Source organism: Mauremys reevesii, linkage group 22 (assembly GCF_016161935.1).
Source record: "Mauremys reevesii isolate NIE-2019 linkage group 22, ASM1616193v1, whole genome shotgun sequence".
NCBI lineage: Eukaryota > Metazoa > Chordata > Testudines > Geoemydidae > Mauremys > Mauremys reevesii.
In genome coordinates this window covers 3,300,644-3,321,282 of record NC_052644.1, presented here as the reverse complement: position 1 = coordinate 3,321,282, position 20,639 = coordinate 3,300,644, and the positions used below count along the sequence as shown (strand labels likewise).

The 20,639-nt window shown below is 53.3% G+C and overlaps 2 protein-coding genes across 6 annotated transcripts in view; both read left to right on the top strand.

Moving 5' to 3' along the window:
- The first annotated feature begins 39 nt into the window (after positions 1 to 39).
- The window catches only part of LOC120388630 (F-box only protein 17-like), a 39,414-nt gene continuing 18,814 nt past the window's right edge, over positions 40 to 20,639 (top strand). For 2 of the 5 annotated variants that reach the window (XR_005590621.1, XM_039510583.1), the window contains exons 1-4: positions 41 to 654; positions 1,231 to 1,342; positions 2,999 to 3,094; positions 3,689 to 3,827. Coding sequence is in view for 3 of the 5 variants with exons in the window: in XM_039510583.1 (XP_039366517.1) it covers positions 255 to 654; positions 1,231 to 1,342; positions 2,999 to 3,094; positions 3,689 to 3,827 (747 nt within the window). In the remaining 2 variants the exon portion in view is untranslated. Of the gene's footprint in view, positions 655 to 1,230; positions 1,343 to 2,998; positions 3,095 to 3,688; positions 3,828 to 5,958; positions 6,343 to 20,639 lie in introns of those variants that run through there. The other 3 variants (XM_039510580.1, XM_039510582.1, XR_005590620.1) reach the window with 3 other exon arrangements.
- The window catches only part of LOC120388631 (F-box only protein 17-like), a 29,022-nt gene continuing 18,814 nt past the window's right edge, over positions 10,432 to 20,639 (top strand). The window contains exons 1-5 of the mRNA XM_039510584.1: positions 10,432 to 10,860; positions 11,432 to 11,543; positions 13,383 to 13,478; positions 14,061 to 14,199; positions 16,205 to 16,374. Of these exons, the coding sequence (XP_039366518.1) occupies positions 10,557 to 10,860; positions 11,432 to 11,543; positions 13,383 to 13,478; positions 14,061 to 14,199; positions 16,205 to 16,374 (821 nt within the window). The 5' untranslated portion in view covers positions 10,432 to 10,556. The remainder of the gene's footprint in view (positions 10,861 to 11,431; positions 11,544 to 13,382; positions 13,479 to 14,060; positions 14,200 to 16,204; positions 16,375 to 20,639) is intronic.

The window sequence follows — 20,639 nt, the reverse complement described above, 5'->3', positions numbered from 1 at the left end:
GGCTGGGAGCCAGGACTCCTGGGTTCTCTGCCGGTGCCAGACCCTGCAGCGGGGCTGGGCGGGGAACCCGGAGCTGGGGCCGTTTCCCGCAGCCTGTTTCAGGCGCCCCCTGGCTTGCAAGGGGCGGGATCCGGTGCTCGCTTTGCAGCCGTGTAAACGAGGCCGGGACGGGTCCAAGGCGGGGCCGGGATCACATGAGCTGATGCGGTGAGGAGCGGTAGCTGGGCCTGAGCGAGCCAGGCCGCCCCGCGGACATGGGGCAGGGCGGGAGCCAGCCTCCCCCGGAGGAGAGGGTGCGGCCCATTCGGGAAACCCTGGACAGGGCGCGGCGGCTGCAGCATCTCGCTGCTTTCGGGGAAAGGCCGGGGGGGACGCGCCCGTCTCCTCCGGCCCTGAACCGGCTCCCGGACGAGCTGCTGACGCGGATCCTGAGCTGGGTCCCGGGCCGCGTCCTGCTGACCCGCTGCCGGCCGGTGTGTCGCCGCTGGCGGGACCTCATCGACGGGCCCACGGTCTGGCGGCTGCAGGGCGAGAGGCGGCCGGGCTTGGGGGCCACCCTGGCGGCCGCCCGCCTCTGCCCCGCGCCGCGGTGGAGCCGGATCTGCCTCCTGGAGCCTTTCGGGCGCAACCTGCTCCGGAACCCCTGCGGGCAGGGTGGGTGCCGGCCCGGGGGCGAGGAAAGGTGGGAACATGGGCGGGGGCAGCCGGGGGTTATGGGAGGAGGCGAGGAGAGTCGGGGTGTCACCAGACGATCGGCCCTAGTGGGTCAGACCCGTGCTCCATCGGTCCCAGTGGCCTGCCTTCCCACAGTGGCCACTGCCAGGTGCGGGGGGAGGGGGACCAGGTGGGAGAGCAGGAGGTGAGTGGGGAGCACTGAGGAGTGTGTATGTGGGGAGGGGCACCAGGGAGAGTGTGGGTTGGGGGGGGCAAGGGAGAGGGAGCACCAGCATAGGGGAAGGGGGGAATTAGCACTGGTGGGGGCGGGGGTGACGGGGGCACTGGGATAAAAAGGTATTTGGGGGTCTGGGAGGGGTGTCAGGAAAGGAGGTGGAGTCTCCCTCCTCCCCAGTAACCCCCCCCATATTTATTTCTCTCCCTGTTTATTTTCAAGAGCCACATTAACTCGCTCCTCCCCCTCCCCTGGGAATGGGTGCCCAGCAGGGTGTCGTCCCCCGCCCCATCAAACCAGCTCCCACTGCACCTCGCCCCTGACACATTCTCTTCCCGCAGATCAGTTCTCTCACTGGCAGGTGGAGCATGGGGGCCATGGCTGGCAGGTGGAAGAGAACCGCTGCCTGGTCGAGGGTGCCCCGGCCCAGACCTGCTTCGTCTCATCCTTTCGGTGAGTCTGTCCCCTGGGCCTTCCCGTTTGCCCCCCACCTTCCTCGTGCGGTAGAAAGCTCCCTGTTCTCCAAAGGCCAGACGGGCCCTCATCTGGCATGTGCCCCTATGAATCCAGAGTCACTCTGGATCGACCCAGCATAAATGAGATCCAGAGGTGCCAGGCCTGAGTCTGCCCTGCACCTTGTACAGTATTATACCAAATATATGTAAACACCAGTAAATCCGGAGTGGCTCTGGATTTAGGCCAGGGATATGGTACAGATTTCTGCCAGGGCAGATCTGTCGGTCAGGCGTTGGGAAGAGAGCTGTGCTAGCCAGTGTGAATTCAATTATACAGTACGGTGCATTGTTACTCAGAGGGTGGTTTTATCTGCCAACAGGGTATCCTGGGATTCTTATACCGGCAAAGGGCTCCTACAGCGGACATGGTCTAAGGGTGTGTCTACACTGGCAAGTTTCTGCGCCACAAGTTATTCCACAGTTATTAAAGCGCTGGAATTAAACTGCTGTTGGGTGTCCACACTGTGCTCCTTGTGATGCTGGAGCACATCCACATTAGCAGGTCTTGCAAGGGCAAGACAGCAGTGCATTGTGGGAGCTATCCCACGGTGCAACTGACCGCAGGGCGCTTGGGGAAGGGTTTGCAATGCCTCATGGGCAGGCACAACGTCACATGATGCAGGTTTCCCAATCCCATTGTTCCAGGGCATCCTACTGTATTGCCAGCAGCTTTTAAACTGAACTGGGCTGGGTGGGTGTGTATGGAGGGGAGAGAGGCACTGTGTGTTTAGAGGGCCAGAGAGGGGGCCAGCAGGCTGTCTTGTAAGTTCAGACAGTGGCAGGAAACAACCAGTCCTGAGGCAGGGGAAGGGGGAAACCCTGGGATGTCACTTGAGGGATTATGGGACAGCTCCGGAAGCCAATTACAGCACAATAGCAATCAAGTGTGTACACTGGCAATAGAACACTGGAGCCTCTGTGCAAACAGCCTAAGAACTTGTTGAGGTGGGTTTTTTGCAGCGCTGCAACTGCAGAGTTTCTGTGCACAAAGTGGCTTGGCAGTGTGGACACGTCTGCAGTTTGAGTGCAGAAAGCTGCTTCACTGCGCAGAAACTTGACAGTGTAGACAAGCCCTAAGTAAATCTGGAGTCACTTCTGCGTAGTCGCTCCTGAATTGCAGCGATATAACCAAGATCAGATGCAGGCTCTGACTCAGTGCTGCCCTTGTGTCATGATGACACATGAACACGTACACTCTACCCAAGTGTCGGCAGGGAGAACTGGGAACGGTGTCACTCCAGATTTACGAGGCCTTCTCTGCACTTCTGATTTGCCCCGACTCCAGCCCCGGGTGTAGCTGCCCCAGCAAACTCCTATAGCAGACGTTACTTGCACTGGGGGAGCTGACCCCATGAGTTCAAGTCATGCCTTATGGCAGCTTTGCCTGTCTACACAGAGAGCTGTACTGCGGGAGTGCCCGGAGGCGTGAACACCTGAGCTCTGTTCTTGGCTCTGCTGTGTGACCTTGAGCAAAAACTACTTCCTCTGTCCATGCCTCGGTTGTGCTGGGCGCTGCTCAGAGGGGAAAAGTGGCCCTGATCTCAGTTAGGTGCTCTTGCAATATCTCATTAGGGTTTCCTTTTCCCCTCTGTAGCTGGTGCGTCAAATCGCAGCTGGTAGATCTTCTAGAGGAGGGGTTGTGGGAAGAACTGCTGGATACCTACCAACCGGAAATCTACATCTCCGATTGGTAAGTTTCACCCTCTTCTCCTTAGAGGCCTGAATTGTGACCTGCTGAAAGAAATGGATTTGTGTCTTTGCTGCTGATTTCTGATGACTAAAATAAGACCTCTGCGGGTTTGGGGTTGTTTAGGGGTGGTTGTTTTTTTTTTAAGCCTTAACAATATCAAGCCTGTTGAACCTGGAGGACCCAGAGATGTGGGTTGGGAGCCCTCTTAGCCCTTAATTAAAGCAGTGACAAGGGTTGGATTTTGAACAGAGAGTTTCTCCCGCCCAACTCTTGGTCAGGGACTTGCGTCAAATGCATGTCACAGGTCGTGTCTGTTCTCGGATTTGCTGCCCAGGATTGTAGACGGGCTTCCCCGAAGTTGCTGGGCTAGACAAGACCAGCGGGTGAGGATGTTACAGTGCTTGGAGCTAAGATGCTGGTGCAATCCCCTGATTGATGGGGACCAAAAAACTGGTGGTGCTGCATGAGTTGGATTCGGCTGGGTGTGTTCCCAAGATTCCTGTTACTTTCTACATTTGGGGGGCTGTGTCCTGTCTCCCTCTTGCTGCCCCCCCCGAGGTTCCAAGTTCCCCAACGTCTGTTCCCGTCCTGCAGGTGGGGCGCCCGAGAAGACTGTGGCTGTGAATACTCCATCTGTGTCAAGCTCCTGGCTGCTAACAGAAGTACTGTAATCGCTGAATTCCAGGCCAACCCCGATCCCGTACAACAATGGAATGACCAGCAATATCACCAGGTGAGCCGGCTCCGTTGCCAGCTCTCTGGGCACATTAAGGGACTGGGAGTCAGGACCCCTGGGTTCTAGAACCGTCTCAGACACTGGGTTGACTTTGGGCAAGTCACTTCCCTGCCCTGTGCCTCAGTTTCCCTGTGAAAGGGGGATAACAAGACCAAGTAGGGTGACCTGATGTTTGGGGCTTTGTCTAATATAGGTGCCTATTACCCTCCACCCCCTGTCCCAATTTTTCATACTCACTGTCTGGTCACCCTGATACCAAGCTCCACTGTAAAGTGCTTTGAGATCTACCATTGAAAAGCGGTAGGGATGAAGTGGGCGTAATTTGTAAAATTATGTATGTTTCAACACGGAGGAGAGGAGGAGCGAGTGGCGCTGGCAGAGAAAGGAATAGAACACGGGTCTCCTGACATCCAGTCCTCTATCCGCTAGCCCACCACAGGCGGCAGATGGCTAGGCCTAGTCGGTGCAACAAAAACAAAAACAAAAACACTATTCCTGCCCGCCCCACTCAGCAGGCAAAGCTCTGCATCCAGCTGCACCAGGGCCAGGAAGGAGGCAGGAATGGCCCCACCTGTGCACAGACACTCGTGTTACGTGACGCTCTAGTGGGCTCCTCTGAATTCTGCAAGCGGCTGGAGCCGGGCCCAGACTCAGGGACGGGAGTCACCACCAGTGCTCCCTCTAATATTTCCCACCCATGTGCGGAATGAATTTGGTTATATGAATTGTGTTATTATTTAATCACTAGTCAGGAAGACTCGATTTTATCATGGATTTCTACATAAAAGTGCATTCTTGTTGGTTGTTATAACCTTAATACATATTCCTCACAACTCAGAGATAGATGGGACCCAGACTGGGTCTCTTTTACGGCTTGCTGCCATTATAAGTTTTCCTTTCTAACGAGAGAATGGTACAGGAGATCTCAAATCAATGAAGGCTACACTCAGAAAGACCTCAAGACTTCTGGAATATGCTGCTCAGACAGTTTCACTTTTGTTTCTACTGCCTGTGCCTCCCTTCTGACATTTATCTCCAGACTTCTTGTCCAGATCTATTAACAGTTCTATTCACTGAACTTTTGAAACTACTGACTGTGTGTACACAAATTTGCAGAGGGACAATAGGGTTGAGGTTTGTTATTTTTCACCTCTATACATTATTTATTTAAAAACATTTTTGCTGTTAACAAGCATGTTATTTCTGTAGACACAAATCAACAGTTTGAGAACTGCAAAACTAAGCATCTCTGATGGTATCTGGTAGACTGAGCTCTGAGTCCCATTGGGTAGGTAGAAAGATTAACCTAAATAATCTGTACAGAAACTCCTGGAACCCCATAAGATTGGGTCCCTAATCCATGAACTGTTGGAACTCATTTACAAAACTTTTCTTCAACATTACATGAATATATTGTCTCATACGATAGAATTTATAATCCCTATTCCATGATGAGAGATCTTTGAGCTATAATGTGTCTTAATTAAAATGATTTTTAGATGTTTTTCCCCTCAAAAAGCATTTTATAAAAAAAATCTGATTTTTTTTTTAATAATTTATTTTTATCCACCCTGGTTATGTACACCCCTCTGGAGGTGATGTGTGGGAGGGGGCTCAGGAATGGGGCAGATGGAGGATTTGGGTGCAGGGGTATGAGGGCTTTGGCTGAAGATTTGGATTCTAGGGTGGGGCTGGGGATAAGGGTTCAGGGCTGGGAAAGAAGGTTGGGGTGCAGGGGGTGAGAGCTCTGGTTGGGGGTGTGGGCTCTGAGATGAGGCTGGGGATGAGGAGCTTGGTGTGTAGGGGGTGAGGGCTCTGGTTGGGGATGTGAGCTCTGGGATGAGGCTGGGGATGAGGGGCTTGGGGTGCAGGAGGGTGCTCTGGGCCTGTGGCAGGGAGTGAGGCCCCCCCACAGCTCTCTCTGCCCGCAGCAGCACTTGGGCTGGGGAGACAGGCTCCTCTCCTCGCGGCAGCAGCTCTGGCACTGGGGCTGCAGGCTAGATGCCCAGCCCCTGCCCTGCAAGAATGTCTTCACCAGTCTGTGTAGCCCCTGCTTCCTCTCTCTGGAGCACGCAGATTTGTGACAGGGTCCAGAGATCAATTTGGGTTCCTTTTCCTTCCCTCCCAGGTGTCCCACCGGTTCAGGCAGTACGGCCGCGGAGTGTGGTATGTGCATTTCCTCCACAAAGGGAAGGACACTCATTTCTGGGCAGGACACTACGGCGCACGGATCACCAACTCCACAGTCCTGGTGAAGCTCAGCTGAGAGCCAGGAGCGGGTCTCTGCGAATCTCTCACGTGAGCCGGAATGATGATCTGCATTTGCCTCTGCGAGCTCCTCTCCCGTCCTAGAACAAATCAGGGGGCTGCGTCTCCTTGAAATTAATACGCCCCTTTGCCTGAGAAGCTTTTTCAGTCCATTCTTTCTAGCCAGCCTCATCCCACGCAGGATAAAAGAGCACCGTGGCGAATCTTTAGTGCCTGACTTCGGTCAGTGTGAACCTGCCCCTGGACTGCAGAAGCAACAAGACTTTGGGAGGCTTTGGGATTGTGTCATCAGAGCATGAAGGGGTTAAAAAAATAGTTGTTTAGGGTGGGGGTTTTTTTAACCACCAGGATGAGGAATTTTCAGATCGTCTCTGCCATGTTTCTGTTGGGAAGCTGCAGAGAGGTGGGTTGGGAGCTCGCTGCGTGGTCTGTTAATGGAAGAGTTTTCTGCCAGCTGATGCCTGTGGTGATGCCTGTCTGATGTGTATCCAGATTCACAGGTGAGCAAAATATACCCTCCTGTCCACTGTGCTAATTAGATTGCATGGTTCTGGGGAAGGGGGATTAGAACCCAGCTCCTCCAAGCTATGGGTAGTCCAGTGCTCAGGAGAATACCATACAGGGCAGCCCCTAGACAAAGGTAAATAGCCGCTTGTTGATTGTCCAGGAGTTTCTGGGGAACGTAACCTTCAGGTCTGTTCTCACTGCACTCGGATCGCAGCAAAGCCAGGCAGGGTAGATGCTCAGGCCTTTTGCTGACATAAACCAAGCGTCAGCTTCTGAAGTAACTGACGGGTGTGTAAATCTGGAAAGACTCCAGTGCAGTGACTCCAGATTCACCCAGGTGGGCAGGGGGTTATAGGCGGAGCCGCAGAGCCCACTCCCAGCAGGGGTTGATGGGAGGCAGATGGGCAAGACCTTTCTAGAGGACTGGGGTCCGATTTCTGCCACATGAGCCAGCGACGGCCTTCAGTGCATCAGCTGGTCCTGCGTGCAGTCATCAGGATGGGTCTTAGCCTTGCTGGTACAGACAGGCCAGAACTGAGTGAGCGAGGAATGAGGCCTGCTGACTCCAATTTACTTAGGCCTAGTTTACACCGGAGAGAAGGAGAAGGGAACTAAGGTAGCTATTGAGTCCTAGCGCTGAGCAACCTCCCAGCCCGTTCCCTCGGTGCGCAGAGAGCCGGGATGGATGGTGGCCCTTTGGGCCAGGCTGTTATCATTTAAAATGACCCCACGGGCCTGGGCTGAAATCCCCGGTAGGTTAGTTACTGAGAGAGCTAACGGGTTTCCTGTTGGCCTGAATTGTTTTTATTAATAAAAGGGCATGGAAAATTTGAGCTGGTCCCTCAACGGAAAAGAGGGGCCAGGGAATGTATTAGCTGGTCATTTTCACAGGGCTCTGTCCCCAAATGGAGTCGCTGAAGATGATACAACCAGCTGTGCGGCTTGTTACTGAAGATTCAATGCTTTTCTGAACAGCGTGTGGTGTGGGTGCTTTCACAGCTCAGCTGGCTTGAAAGTGAGACAGGCCCAAGCTGAATGTCCCAGTTCTTCTCCCTTCCCTGAGAGGAAGAAACTTGGGGACCAGGCACAGCTCAGAGAGAGCAGGAGGCAGTGGACAGGCATTTGCAGTGGGTGTGGTGGTAATTAAATGATGCATGTAGGGGAAGAGCTCTCCTCCTTCCTTTTCATGCATCCGACGAAGTGGATATTCACCCACAAAAGCTCATGCTGCAAAACGTCTGTTAGTCTATCACGTGCCACAGGACTCTTTGCTGCTTTTACACATCTACCAATGTGATATATGCCATCATGTGCCAGCAATGCCCCTCTGCCATGTACATTGGCCAAACCGGACAGTCTCTATGCAAAAGAATAAATGGGATGCAAATCAGATGTCAAGAATTATAACATTCAAACACCAATAGGAGAACACTTCAACCTCTCTGGCCATTCAGTAACAGATTTAAAGGTGGCAATTTTCCAACAGAGAAGCTTCAAAACCAAACTCCAACGAGAAACAGCTGAACGTGAATTAATATGCAAACTAGATACAATCAATTTAGGCTTAAATAGAGACTGGAAATGGCTGAGGCATTACACACATTGAATCTATTTCCCCACATTAAGTATCCTCACACCTTCTTGTCAAACTATCTTAAGTGGGTCATCTTGATTATCACTACAAACGTTTTTTTTCTCCTGCTGACAATAGCTCATCTTAATTAATTAGCATCTTAGAGTTGGTTGCGCAACTCCCACCTTTTCATGTTCTCTGTGTGTGTGTGTGTGTGTGTGTGTGTGTGTGTGTATATTTATCCTGACTATATGGTCCATTCTATGTGTCTGATGAAGTGGACTGTAGCCCATGAAAGCTTATGCTCAAATAAATGTTAGTCTCTAAGGTACCACAAGTACGCCTGTTCTTTTTGCGGATACAGACTAACACGGCTGCTACTCTGAAACATGCCAATTTAGTGACTGTTTGGAAATTTAAATTTAAATTGAAACACACTTTAAAAGCATATATAGTGTATGATAAAATACATAGATCTGAAAAAGTGTACTAGATTTTAAAAGTATGAACATGGACTAGCTTCCTTTATACATCTGGTTTTTATGACAATGTCAGTGTGTTCATTTCAGTGATGGCCAACCTACTAATTTCAAATGATGATTTGTAAGCAGACTCTAAATGAGCTCTCCCTGACAGGTAATGATGAGCTGGGGACTGGGGGGAAAGGCTTCAGCACCAGATTGTATTTACATTCACACCTAATCTATCTAGGGAGCCAGCAAACAGAGCTGTGTTGCCCAAGTGATAGATTTTGGCTGGGGTTGGGTTACAAATCACTTGAGGGATAGCTCAGTGGTTTGAGCATTGGCCTGCTAAACCCTGAATTGTGAGCTCAATCCTTGAGGGGGGTGATTTGGGTGGGGATTGGTCCTGCTTTGAGCAGCAGTTAGACTAGATGATCTCCTAAGGTCCCTTCCAACTCTATGAATGTGGGGGGATGAAATGTTCTTATTGTACAAGTAAAGGTCTGTAGAACTGTACTTAGCCTGGGCTGATTGACCTCTATTGTATCCCCCCTTAGTTATCTCTTTTCTAAGCTGAAAATTCCCAGTCATTTTAATTTCTCCTCCTGTTTCATACCCCTAATCATTTCAGTTGCCCATCTCTGTACCTTTTCCATTTCCAATATCTCTCTTTTGAGACGGGGTGACCAGATCTGCACACATTATTCAAGGTGTGCACATACCATGGATTTATAGAGAGGCAATATGATATTTTCTGTCTTATTATCTATCCCTTTCTTAATGATTCCCAACATTCTGTTTGTTTTTTTGGCTGCCGCTGCACATTGAGTGGATGTTTTCAGAGAACGATCCACAATGACTCCAAGATCTGTTTCTTGGGTGTTAACAGCTAATTCAAACTCCTTCATTTTATATGTGTAGGTGCGATTGTTTTCCAATGTGCGTTACTTTGCATTTATCAATATTGAATTTCATCTGCCATTTTGTTGCCCAGTTATGTGAGATCCCTTTGTAACTCTTCACAGTCTGCCTGGGACTTAACTATCTTGAATAGTTTTGTATCATCTGAAAATTTTGTCAGCTCACTGTTTACCCATTTTTCCAGATCATTTATGAGTATGTTGAACAGCACTGGTCCCAGTACCGACCCCTCTGGGATACCGCTATTTATCTCTCTCCATTCTGAAAACTGATCATTTATTCCTACCCTTTGTTTCCCATATTTTAACCAGTTACAGATCTATGACAGGACTTCCCTCTTATCCCATGATGGCTTACTTTTCAAAAGTCAATTTAAATGAAATACTTTTTTTTTTAATTGTATTTTGTAAGAACTCTAGACCTGTGATGTGGTTTGGTGTAACTTGCATTATCCTTATGTTAAATTTGCATTATCCTAACAAAACATTTACTTTATTCATATCTCTTTCATATGTCTCATTGGCCCTGACACCTCCCCTGTAAATTCAAACACCCCCCTAATTTCAATTCCTGGGGAAACTACTGCATACAAGCCTCAGTTTGGCCACCCCTGGGTTGGAGCCAGAGGGGCTGGGAGCCAGGACTCCTGGGTTCTCTGACCAGCCCCAGGGGAGGCCTGGCGCTTTCCCAAAGGTGGCCAGTGCCAGGTGAAGGAGGGGGAACCAGGTGGGGGAGGGGGGAACCGATTTACACCACCCGGCGACCAGAGCCGGTGTCAGTCTCTGCAGCGGGGCTGGGCGGGGAACCCGGAGCTGGGGGTGTTTCCTGCAGCCTCTTTCAAGTGACCCCTGGCTTGCAAGGGGCGGGATCCGGTGCTCGCTTTGCAGCCGTGTAAACGAGGCCGGGGCGGCTCCAAGGCGGGGCCGGGATCACATGGGCGGATGCGGCCAGGAGCGGTAGCTGGGCCTGAGCGAGCCGGGCCGCCCCGCGGACATGGGGCAGGGGGGGAGCCGGGCTCCCCCGGCCGCGCTGGACCTGAACCCGCTCCCAGACGAGCTGCTGGCGCTGATCCTGAGCTGGGTCCCGGGCCGCGCCCTGGTGACCCGCTGCCGGCCGGTGTGTCGCCGCTGGCGGGACCTCATCGACGGGCCCACGGTCTGGCGGCTGCAGGGCGAGAGGCGGCCGGGCTTGGGGGCCACCCTGGCGGCCACCCGCCTCTGCCCCCCGCCGCAGTGGAGCCGGATCTGCCTCCTGGAGCCTTTCGGGCGCAACCTGCTCCGGAACCCCTGCGGGCAGGGTGGGTGCCGGCCCCGGGGGCGAGGGAAGGGGGGTAGGGACGGGTGGGAACGTGGGAGGAGGCGAGGAGAGTCGGGGGGGGTCACCATAAGATCGGCCCCAGTGGGTCAGACCCGTGCTCCATCTGTCCCAGTGTCCTGTCTTCCCACAGTGGCCAATGCCAGGAGCTGGGGGAGGGGGAGCAGGTGGGAGAGCAGGAGGTGAGTGGGGAGCACTGAGGAGTGTGTATGTGGGGAGAGGCATCAGGGAGAGTGGGGGGCCAAGGGAGAGGGAGCACTAGAGTGTGGGAGGGGAGAATTACCACTGGTGGGGGAGGGGGTGACGGGGACACTGGGGTAAAAAGGTATTTGGGGGTCTGGGAGGGGTGTCAGGAAAGGAGGTGGAGTCTCCCTCCTCCCCAGTAACCCCCCCCATATTTATTTCTCTCCGTGTTTATTTTCAAGAGCCACATTAACTCACCCCTCCCCCTCCCCTGGGAATGGGTGCCCAGCAGGGTGTCGTCCCCGGCCCCATCAAACTAGCTCCCACTGAACCTCACCCCGTCCTCCCCCTGACACATCCTCTTCCCGCAGATCAGTTCTCTCACTGGCAGGTGCAGCATGGGGGCGATGGCTGGCAGGTGGAAGAGAACCTCTGCCCGGTCGAGGGCGCCCCGGCCCAGACCTGCTTCGTCTCATCCTTTCGGTGAGTCTGTCCCCTGGGCCTTCCCGTTTGCCCCCCAGCTTCCCCATGCAGTAGAAAGCTCCCTGTTCTCCAAAGGCCAGACGGGTGCTGGTCTGGCGGGTGCTCCTATGAATCCAGAGTCACTTAGATCAACCCAGCATAAATGAGACCCGGAAATGCCAGGCCTGAGTGCCCTGCAGCCTGTACTGTCATGTCCCAAATATATGTACACACCAGTAAATCCGGAGTGGCTCTGGATTTAGGCTAGGGCTACACCTCAGATTTCTACCAGCACAAATCTGTCAGTCAGGCGTTGGGAAGAGAGTTGTGCTAGCAGCAGCCTGCACTGTGGATTCAGTTTTACAGTACGGTGCACTGTTACTGGGAGAGTTTGTTTCGCTCAGGGAGGGTGGTTTTATCTGCAAACAGGGTATCCTGGGATTTATACCCGCAAAGGGCTCCTACTGGGGACATGGTCTAAGGGTGTGTCCACATTGGTAAGTTTCTGTGCCACAAGTTATTCCACTTTTATTAAAACACTGGAATTAAACCACTGTTGTGTGTCCACACTGTGCTCCTTGTGATGCTGGAGCACATCCACATTAACAGGTTGTGCAAGGGCAAAGACAGCAGTGCATTGTGGGAGCTATCCCACTGTGCAACTGGCCGCAGGGGCTTCAGGAAGGGTTTGCAATGCCTCATGGGCAGGCACAATGTCAGATGATGCAGGTTTCCCAATCCCATTGTTCCATGGGCATCCTACTGCATTGCCAGCTGCTTTTCAACTGAACTGGCCTGGGTGGGTGGGTATGGAGGGGAGAGAGGCAGTGTGTTTGGGGAGACAGAGAGGGGCCCAGCAGGCTGTCTTGTAAGTTCAGACAGTGGCAGGAAGCAACCAGCCTGAAGCAGGGAAAGGGGGAAACCCTGGGATGTCACTTGAGGGATTATGGGACAGCTCCGGAAGCCAATTACAGCACAATAGCAATCAAGTGTGTACACTGGCAATAGAGCGCTGGAGCCTGTGCGCAAACAGCCTTACGACTCTCGTCGAGGTGGGTTTTTGCAGCGCTGCAACGGCGGAGTTTCTGCGCACAAAGTGGCTTGGCAGTGTTTACACATCTGCAGTTCGAGCACAAAAAGCTGCTTCACTGCGCAGAAACTTGCCAGTGTAGACAAGCACTAAGTAAATGTGGAGTTGCTCTGGATTAGCAGCAGTATAACCAAGATCAGATGCAGGCCCTGACTCTGTGCTGCCCTTGTGTCATCATGACACACACACTCTACCCAGGTATCAGTATCGGCCCAAGGTGTCTGGCAGGCGAGAACTGGGAACGGTGTCGCTCCAGATTTACGAAGCCTTCTCTGCACTTCTGAATTGCCCCAATTCCAGCCCCGGGCATAGCTGCCCCCGGAAACTCCTACAACAGACATTATTTGCAATGGGGGAGCTGACCCCATGAGTTCAAATCATGGCTTATGGCAGCTTTGCCTGTCTACCAGGGAACTGTACTGGGGGAGTGCCCGGAGCTTGAAAACCTAAGCTCTGTTCCTGGCTCTGCTGTGTGACCTTGAGGAAAAACTACTTCCTCTGTGCCTCGGTTTCCCCTCCCAACCTTTGTCCACCATGTTTGCAGTGTATACTCTGGGACAGCGATTGTCTCTTCCTAGAGTTCATCTTGACCTGCCAACACATTAAAACCACTGATGCCTTATCTACAGTAGGATTTCAACAGCTGTCCACTAATACCCTTCCCCCCACCTCCCAGCATCCACAGAGTCTGTGCAGGGCCAAGCACAACGTGGCTGTGATCTCAGGTGCTCTGGAAATATCTCATTAGGGTTTCCTTTTCCCCTCTGTAGCTGGTGCGTCAAATCGCAGCTGGTAGATCTTCTAGAGGAGGGGTTGTGGGAAGAACTGCTGGATACCTACCAACCGGAAATCTACATCTCCGACTGGTAAGTTTCACCCTCTTCTCCCTAGAGGAAAAAAAATGGGCCTCTACTGTGCCTCAAAATCAAAGGGTTTGGGTTTGTTTGGGGGTTGTTGGTTTTTTTAAGCCTTAAAAATATCAAGCCTGTTGAACCTTGTTTGATCTGTTTTTTTTGTTGGAGGTCCCCTCAGAGGACCCAGAGATGTGGGTTGGGAGCCCTGTTAGCCCTCAAAAAATCCAACCCTTCTCACTACTTTAATTAACAGTGAGTTTCTCCCACCCAACTCTTGGTCAGGGACTTGCATCAGATGCATGTCGCAGGTGATGTCTGATCTGTCTGTTTTTTTGCTGCCTAGGTAGGATAGGCTTCTTCGGTTGCTGGCTGGGAGAAGACCAACGGGTGAGGATGTTACAGTGCTTGGAGCTAAGATGCTGGTGCAATCCCCTGATTGATGGGGACCAAAAAGCCGGTGGTGCTGCATGAGTTGGATTCGGCTGGGTGTGTTCCCAAGATTCCTGTTACATTCTACATTCGGGGTCTGTGTCCTGTCTCCCTCTTGCTGCCCCCGAGGTTCCTAGTTCCCCAACGTCTGTTCCCGTCCCGCAGGTGGGGCGCCCGGTATGACTGTGGCTGTAAATACTCCATCTGTGTCAAGCTCCTGGCTGCCAACAGAAGTACTGTAATCGCTGAATTCCAGGCTGGTCCCCATCGCTTACCACCGTCGAGTGACTCGCCGTATCACCAGGTGAGCCGGCTCCGTTGCCAGCTCTCTGGGAACATTTAGGGACTGGGAGTCAGGAAAGCTGGGTTTTAGAACCAACTCAGCCACTGGCAAGTCGGCAAGTCACTTCCCCTCCCTGTGCCTCAGTTTCCCTGTGAAAGGGGGATAACAATACCAAGCTCTATTGTAAAGCACTTTGAGATCTACCATTGAAAAGGGGTAGGGATGAAGTGGGTGTAATTTGTAAAATGATGTATGTTTTATTAGAGGAGAGGAGGCGCAGATGTCGGTGTCAGAGAGAGGAATTGAAGATGGGTCTCCTGACATCCAGTCCTCTATGCACTAGCCCACCACAGGCGGCAGATGGCTAGGGCTAGTCGGTGCAACAAAAACAAAAACAAAAAAACTATTCCTGCCTGCCCCACTCGGCAGGCAAAACTCTGCATCCAGCTGCACCAGGGCCAGGAAGGAGGCAGGAATGGCCCCACTTGTGCATGGGCACTTGTGTTACGTGACGCTCTAGTGGGCTCCTCCGAATTCTGCAAGCGGCTGGATCCAGGCCCAGACCTGTGGGATGGGAGTCACTGCCAGTGCTCCCTCTAATTTTTCCCACCCATGTGTGGAATGAATTTTATGTGAATTGTGTTATTATTTAAATCACTAGTCAGGAAGACTCTCTTTAATCATGGATTTCTACATAAAAGTGCATTCTTGTTGGTTGTTATAACCTTAATACATATGCCTCACAACTCAGAGATAGATGGGACCCAGACTGGGTCTCTTTTACGGCCTGCTGCCATTATAGGTTTTCCCTTTTAGCGAGAGAATGCTATGGGAGATCTCAAATCAATGAAGGCTACACTCAGAAAGACCTCAAGACTTCTGGGATTTGCTGCTCAGACAGTTTCACTTTTGTTTCTACTGCCTGTGCCTCTCTTCTCACATTTATCTCCAGACTTCTCCTTGTCCAGATCTATTCCGCCCCCAACAACCTGGCAGCACGGCCAGCTGAGGTAGCAGGGGAGGAGCTGGGGGCTCGCCTCCCCAGCCGGGAGCTCAAGGGTCGTGCAGGACAGTCCCACGGGCCATAGTTTGCCCATCTCTGACCTAAATAATCTATACAGAAGCCCTTGAAACCCCATAAACTTGGGTCCCTAATCCATGAACTATTGGAACTCCTTTACAAAGCTTTTCTTCAACATGACATGAATACATTGTCTCATACCATAGAATTAGAATTTATAATCCCTATTCCATGAGGAGATACATTATAGCTCAAAGAGATCTTAATTAAAACTATCTTTAGATAAGTTTTTTCCTCAAAAAGCATTTTGTCAAAAATGTTTTTTTCTAATTTAAAAAAAACAACAGTGAATTTTATCAACCCTGGTTATGTGCACCAATATAGAGTGGAGGTGTGTGTGGGAGGGGGCTCAGGGCTGGGGCAGAAGGTTGGGGTGCAGGCTGAGGGTGCGGGCTCTGGCTAAGGATGAGGGGTTTGGAGTGCAGGAGGGTGCTCCATGGCTATGGCAGGGAGTGAGGGCCTCCCCCGCAGCAGGCCTTGGGCTGGGGAGAGAGGTGCCTCTCCCTGCTGGGCTGGGATTGAGGGATACGCGCCCGGCCACAGGAGGGCCAGGCCAGGGCTGGGGTGTCTCTCTCCCTGGCTGAGGCAGGTCCCAGATGGGGCTTGGTTCAGGCCGCCCCTCCCATGACCATGGCAGGTCCGCACTTGAGTTAGGGGAGAGGCGCCCCGGCCGGGCAGGTTCCCTGAGCGCCTGCCCAGCACTCAATAGGCTGCTACGCAGCCGCGCACCTTACTGGGAACTTAGGCCACCACTTGGGGGGAATGTGGGGCAGGCCTGCTCTCCGACCCCCCTCTCGCTGCACAGCAGCTATTCCGTTTTGTCCAGCCCCTGCCCTGCAGGAATATCTTCACCAGTCTGTGCAGCCCCTGCTTCCTCTCTCTGGAGCACACGGATTTGTGACAGGGTCCAGAGGTCAATTTGGGTTCCTTTTCCTTCCCTCCCAGTTGTCCCACCGGTTCAGGCAGTACGGCCGTGGAGTGCGGTATGTGCATTTCCTCCACAAAGGGAAGGACATTCTTTTCTGGGCAGGACACTACGGCACACGGATCACCAACTCCACTGTCATGGTGAAGCTCAACCGAGAGCCAGGAGCGGGTCCCCATGAATCTCTCACGTGAGCCGGAATGATGATCTCCATTTGCCTCTGCGAGCTCCTCTCCTTTCTGAGAACAAATTAGGGGGATGCGTCTCCTTGAAATAATATGCCCCTTTGCCTGAAGAGTTTTTTTCAGTCCGTTCTTTCTGGCCAGGCTCGTCCTGCGCAGGACCAAAGAGCACCGTGGCGAATCCTTAGGTTCCTAGTGCCTGACTTCAGTCAGTGTGAACCTGCCCCTACACAGCAGAAGCAACAAGTCTTTGGTAATAATTGGAGATATACCACTCCCCAAGAACTGGAAGGGACCTCGAAAGGTCATCGAGTCCAGCCCCTGCCTTCGCTAGCAGGACCAATTTTTGCGAGATCCCTAAGTGGCCCCCTCAAGGATTGAACTCACAACCCTGGGTTTAGCAGGCCAATGCTCAAACCACTGAACTATCCCTCCCCTTCTTGAGGGGGAAACAATTAAGGATGGAAACAATTGGGCTTGTGCCTCTGTTTGGGGGGCTTTGGGATTGTGTCATCAGAGCCACGTAGGGGTTAAAAAAAATAGTTGTTTGAGGTGGTTTTTTAACCACCACGATGAGGAATTTTCAGATTGTCTCTGCCACATTTCCGTTAGGAAGCTGCAAAGAGGTGGGTTGGGATCGTTCTGTGTGTTCTGTGTGTTCAGAGTTTTTTCTGCCAGCTGATGACTGTGGTGTTGCCTGTCTGATGTGTATCCAGATTCACAGGCAGGTGAGCAAAATACCCCTCCCACCCTCCATGCTACTTAGAGTGCATGGTTCTGGGGAAGGGGGATCAGAATCCAGTTCCTGCAAGCTAGGGGTAGTGCAGTGCTCACGAGAATACCATCCAGGGCAGACCCTAGACAAACATAAACAGCTGCTTGTTGATTGTCCGGGAATTTATGGGAAACATAATCTTCAGGTCTGTTCTCACTGCACTCGGATCCCAGCAAAGCCGGGCGTAGTAGCCACTCAGGCCTTTTGCTGACATACACCAAGGGTCGGATTCTGAAGTAACTGACGGGTGTCTAAATCTGGAAAGACTCCAGTGGAGTGACTCCAGTTTCACACAGGTCTACATGAGACCAGAACGGGGGTCTAGCAGTGCTTTGGTGCAGTTCCCTCCCCATTTTGGGGGCCGATGTGGGTGTAAGGCAAAGTTCACTCTTGTACTAAGGCATGATCCCGGGGCAAGGGCAGGGGTTTATAGGTGGAGCCGCAGAGCCCACTCCCAGCAGGGGTTGATGGGCAAGACCTTTCTAGGGGACTGGAGCATAATTTCTGCCACATGGCCCAGCGACGGCCTTCAGTGTATCAGCTGGTCCTGTGTGCAGTCATTGGGATGGGTCTTAGCCCTGCTAGTAAAGACAGGCCAGAACATCCGCTGGTATCAACCAATGTCCTGCCGTTGGTGTCTTTGCTCTCTTACACCAGCAGGGGATACCGTTCCGGTGATTGGAGGCGTGATGCTGGGGGATCTGGTGCTCTGTGTTACCAGTGTCAAAAAAGCCCAAATTCTGCCCCCATTGAAATCCAAGGCTCTGATTCTCCTGCGGCTCAAATGGTTGAGTGAAGAAAGAGGCCTGCTAACTCCAATGGACTTAGGCCTGATTTACACCGGAGAGAAGGAGAAGGGAGCTAGGGTAGCTATTCAGTCCTAGCGCTGAGCAACCTCCCAGCCCATTCCCTTGGTGTGCAGAGAGCTGGGATGGATGGTGGCCCTTTGGGCCAGGCTGTTATTGTTTAAAATGACCCCACGGGCCTGGGCTGAAATCCCTGGTAGGTTAGTTACTGAGAGAGCTAACGGGTTTCCTGTTGGCCTGAGTTGGTTTTATTAATAAAAGGGCATGGAAGGTTTGAGCTGGTCCCTCACCAGAAAAGAGGGGCCAGGGAATGTATTAGCTGGTCAGTTTCACAGGGCTCTGTCCCCAAATGGAGTCGCTGAAGATGATCCCACCAGCTGTGCGGCTTGTTACTGATGATTAAAGCGCTTTTCTGAACAGCGTGTGGTGTGGGTGCTTTCACAGCTCAGCTGGCTTGAAGGTGAGACAGGCCCAAGCTGAATGGCCCAGTTCTTCTCCCTTCCCTGAGAGGAAGAAACTTGGGGACCAGGCACAGCTGAGAGAGAGCAGGAGGCAGCAGACAGGAGTTTGCAGTGGAGTGTGGTGGTAATTAAAGGATGCAGTGTGGGAGTTGTAGGGGAAGATCTGCTTTGCCCCCATCATTCCCTGAGCAGCAGGTTGTAAGCTGCCGAGAAGATGCTGAGGAGAAGCTGCTGCTCAACGCAGAGAGGTCCAGCTACTGCCTGGCGTGCTCAGAGCCGGGGGCGAAGCTCAGGATCGGGCTGAGGGTGGGGTGGGCATGAAACTGTGTGTGAAGCCTGAGACAGCTCTGCAGTGACCTGTTCCTCCCAAGGAAGCTCTCAGGGGCAACGAAAGGCCGAACCATCGCGGGGGAGCCGCTGCCTCCCTCGGTGTCGCTCACTGGGGTAACGGCACCTCAGCCAGTAACGGGGTGTGTGCGCTGGGTGTGGCTAGTGCCCCTAGGCTCCCCAAAGCCTTCCCCAGGCAGCGAGCGACCCAGCCCCCCTGGCCTCTCCCCTCCCTCCCGCTCTGCAGTGGGACAAGCTCTGGCCAGGACGGGCAGAGGACGTGGCCTGAAGCTCACACAGGGACTCAGCAGCAAATCTCCAGTTCTGTCCCCAGAGGCGGAAAATAGAAGGCGCCAAAGCTGTGGCACGAACAGCTGGTTCGAACCGGTTGGAACTGGCTTGTAACCGCCGTCCCCTCAGCGCTTTCCCGCCACTCGCCCTTTATAAGGAGCTGTGCCCGTCAGCCGGCGCTGTCCGGCCAGGGGGCGGCCGTGTGCCGTCCGGCTTTTCCCGGGTCTCCGGATCCAGAGCTGGGAAGGATCCTGTGACCCCAACAGCTTACCTGCCACCCAGGGTCCTTTGGTCCATCAGCAGCTTCGGTCCCAGCCACTTCTCGCCATCCTGCCCCTGAGACCCAGCGTTGCTCCCCAAAGGGCAGCGTTCGGCCCGAGGGTAGAAGGTCCTGGACCCACCGCTCGCTACCCTCTGCCCTGCCCCGAGATGACATGGGATTAGCGGGAGGCCATAGAGGGGATTTGATTTGTTCTTGTACCTGTAAAAAGGAAACAGGCACATGGGGGTTAATTTACGTTTGCTTTTTCCCTGGTTACGGGGGGTTATTAAAGACTCAGCTCCCTCAGCCATGGGGTGATGGGAGAACCTAGCGAGGCCCAAGAAATCAGTTATTGGAGAAGCACCGAGGGATGGACCCACCTCAGGGATTCCACGCGGGAGGGGACGGGGCGCAGGCAGGCGGGTTATCCAGCGCCTGGTGTCACAACATTAGAGCAGGTCATGAAATGGGGAAGGAAAATCTAGTGCTTCTTAGGTCAGGGCGCAGTGGCATTCCCACGCAGGGCAGCAGCTGGACTGCAGATGCCTCGGGGCAGGGCCCAGCTCCAGGCCTGTGCTCTGCAATTTGCTGGGCACCAGTTTTGGTGCTGATAACATGGTCAGTCCTTCCCTGGCTGCTCTCAGCCACCCACCCCGCCCCTCTCTCTCTCTTTCCCCCACCCCCATGGGAGGTGGTTCAGTGTCATTGACCCTGTTTGTGCAGGTGGGGAAACTGAGGCACAGCACGTAGGAAGGGACTTGTCCAAAGTCACATGGGGAATCTGTGAGACAGCAGGGAATAGAAACCAGCCCTCGGAGATCAATAACACTGACCTACTCTAACCAATAGACCCCGCTCCCAGAGCTGGGATAGAACCCAGGAGTCCTGGCTCCCAGCCCCCCCCCCCCGCTCTAACCCCTCACTCACACACTCTTGCCCGGCCAGGGGTCTCCCTAGCCCCGCACTCGCGTTTACCTCGCTCCACAGCCCCCCGCAAGGCCAGGGCTCCCCCGCTGCGCTCCCAGGGCTGAGCCCGGCCAGCTCGATGCACGCACTGGGCTCCCTCCGCAGCCCAACCAGCCGGTGCTGCAGGGCAGGGGCGGAAGGACGTCAGGCCGCAGGAAGCACTGAGCGGCGAGCTGGTGGCAGCCAGCCAGCCCGGTCTGGGGCTGGAGGGGAGGCAGGGGTGGGCAGAGCCGTACTCTCTGGACAGGGCATGTGCCCAGGCTGCCAGACGGCAAAAGCCACACATGGGAAAAGATGCTGGGATAGGGAGAGGGGGTGAAAATTAAAGGAGGGGCCCTCAGGACTCCTGGGTTCTCTCCCCAGCTCTGGAATGGGAGTTGTGTCT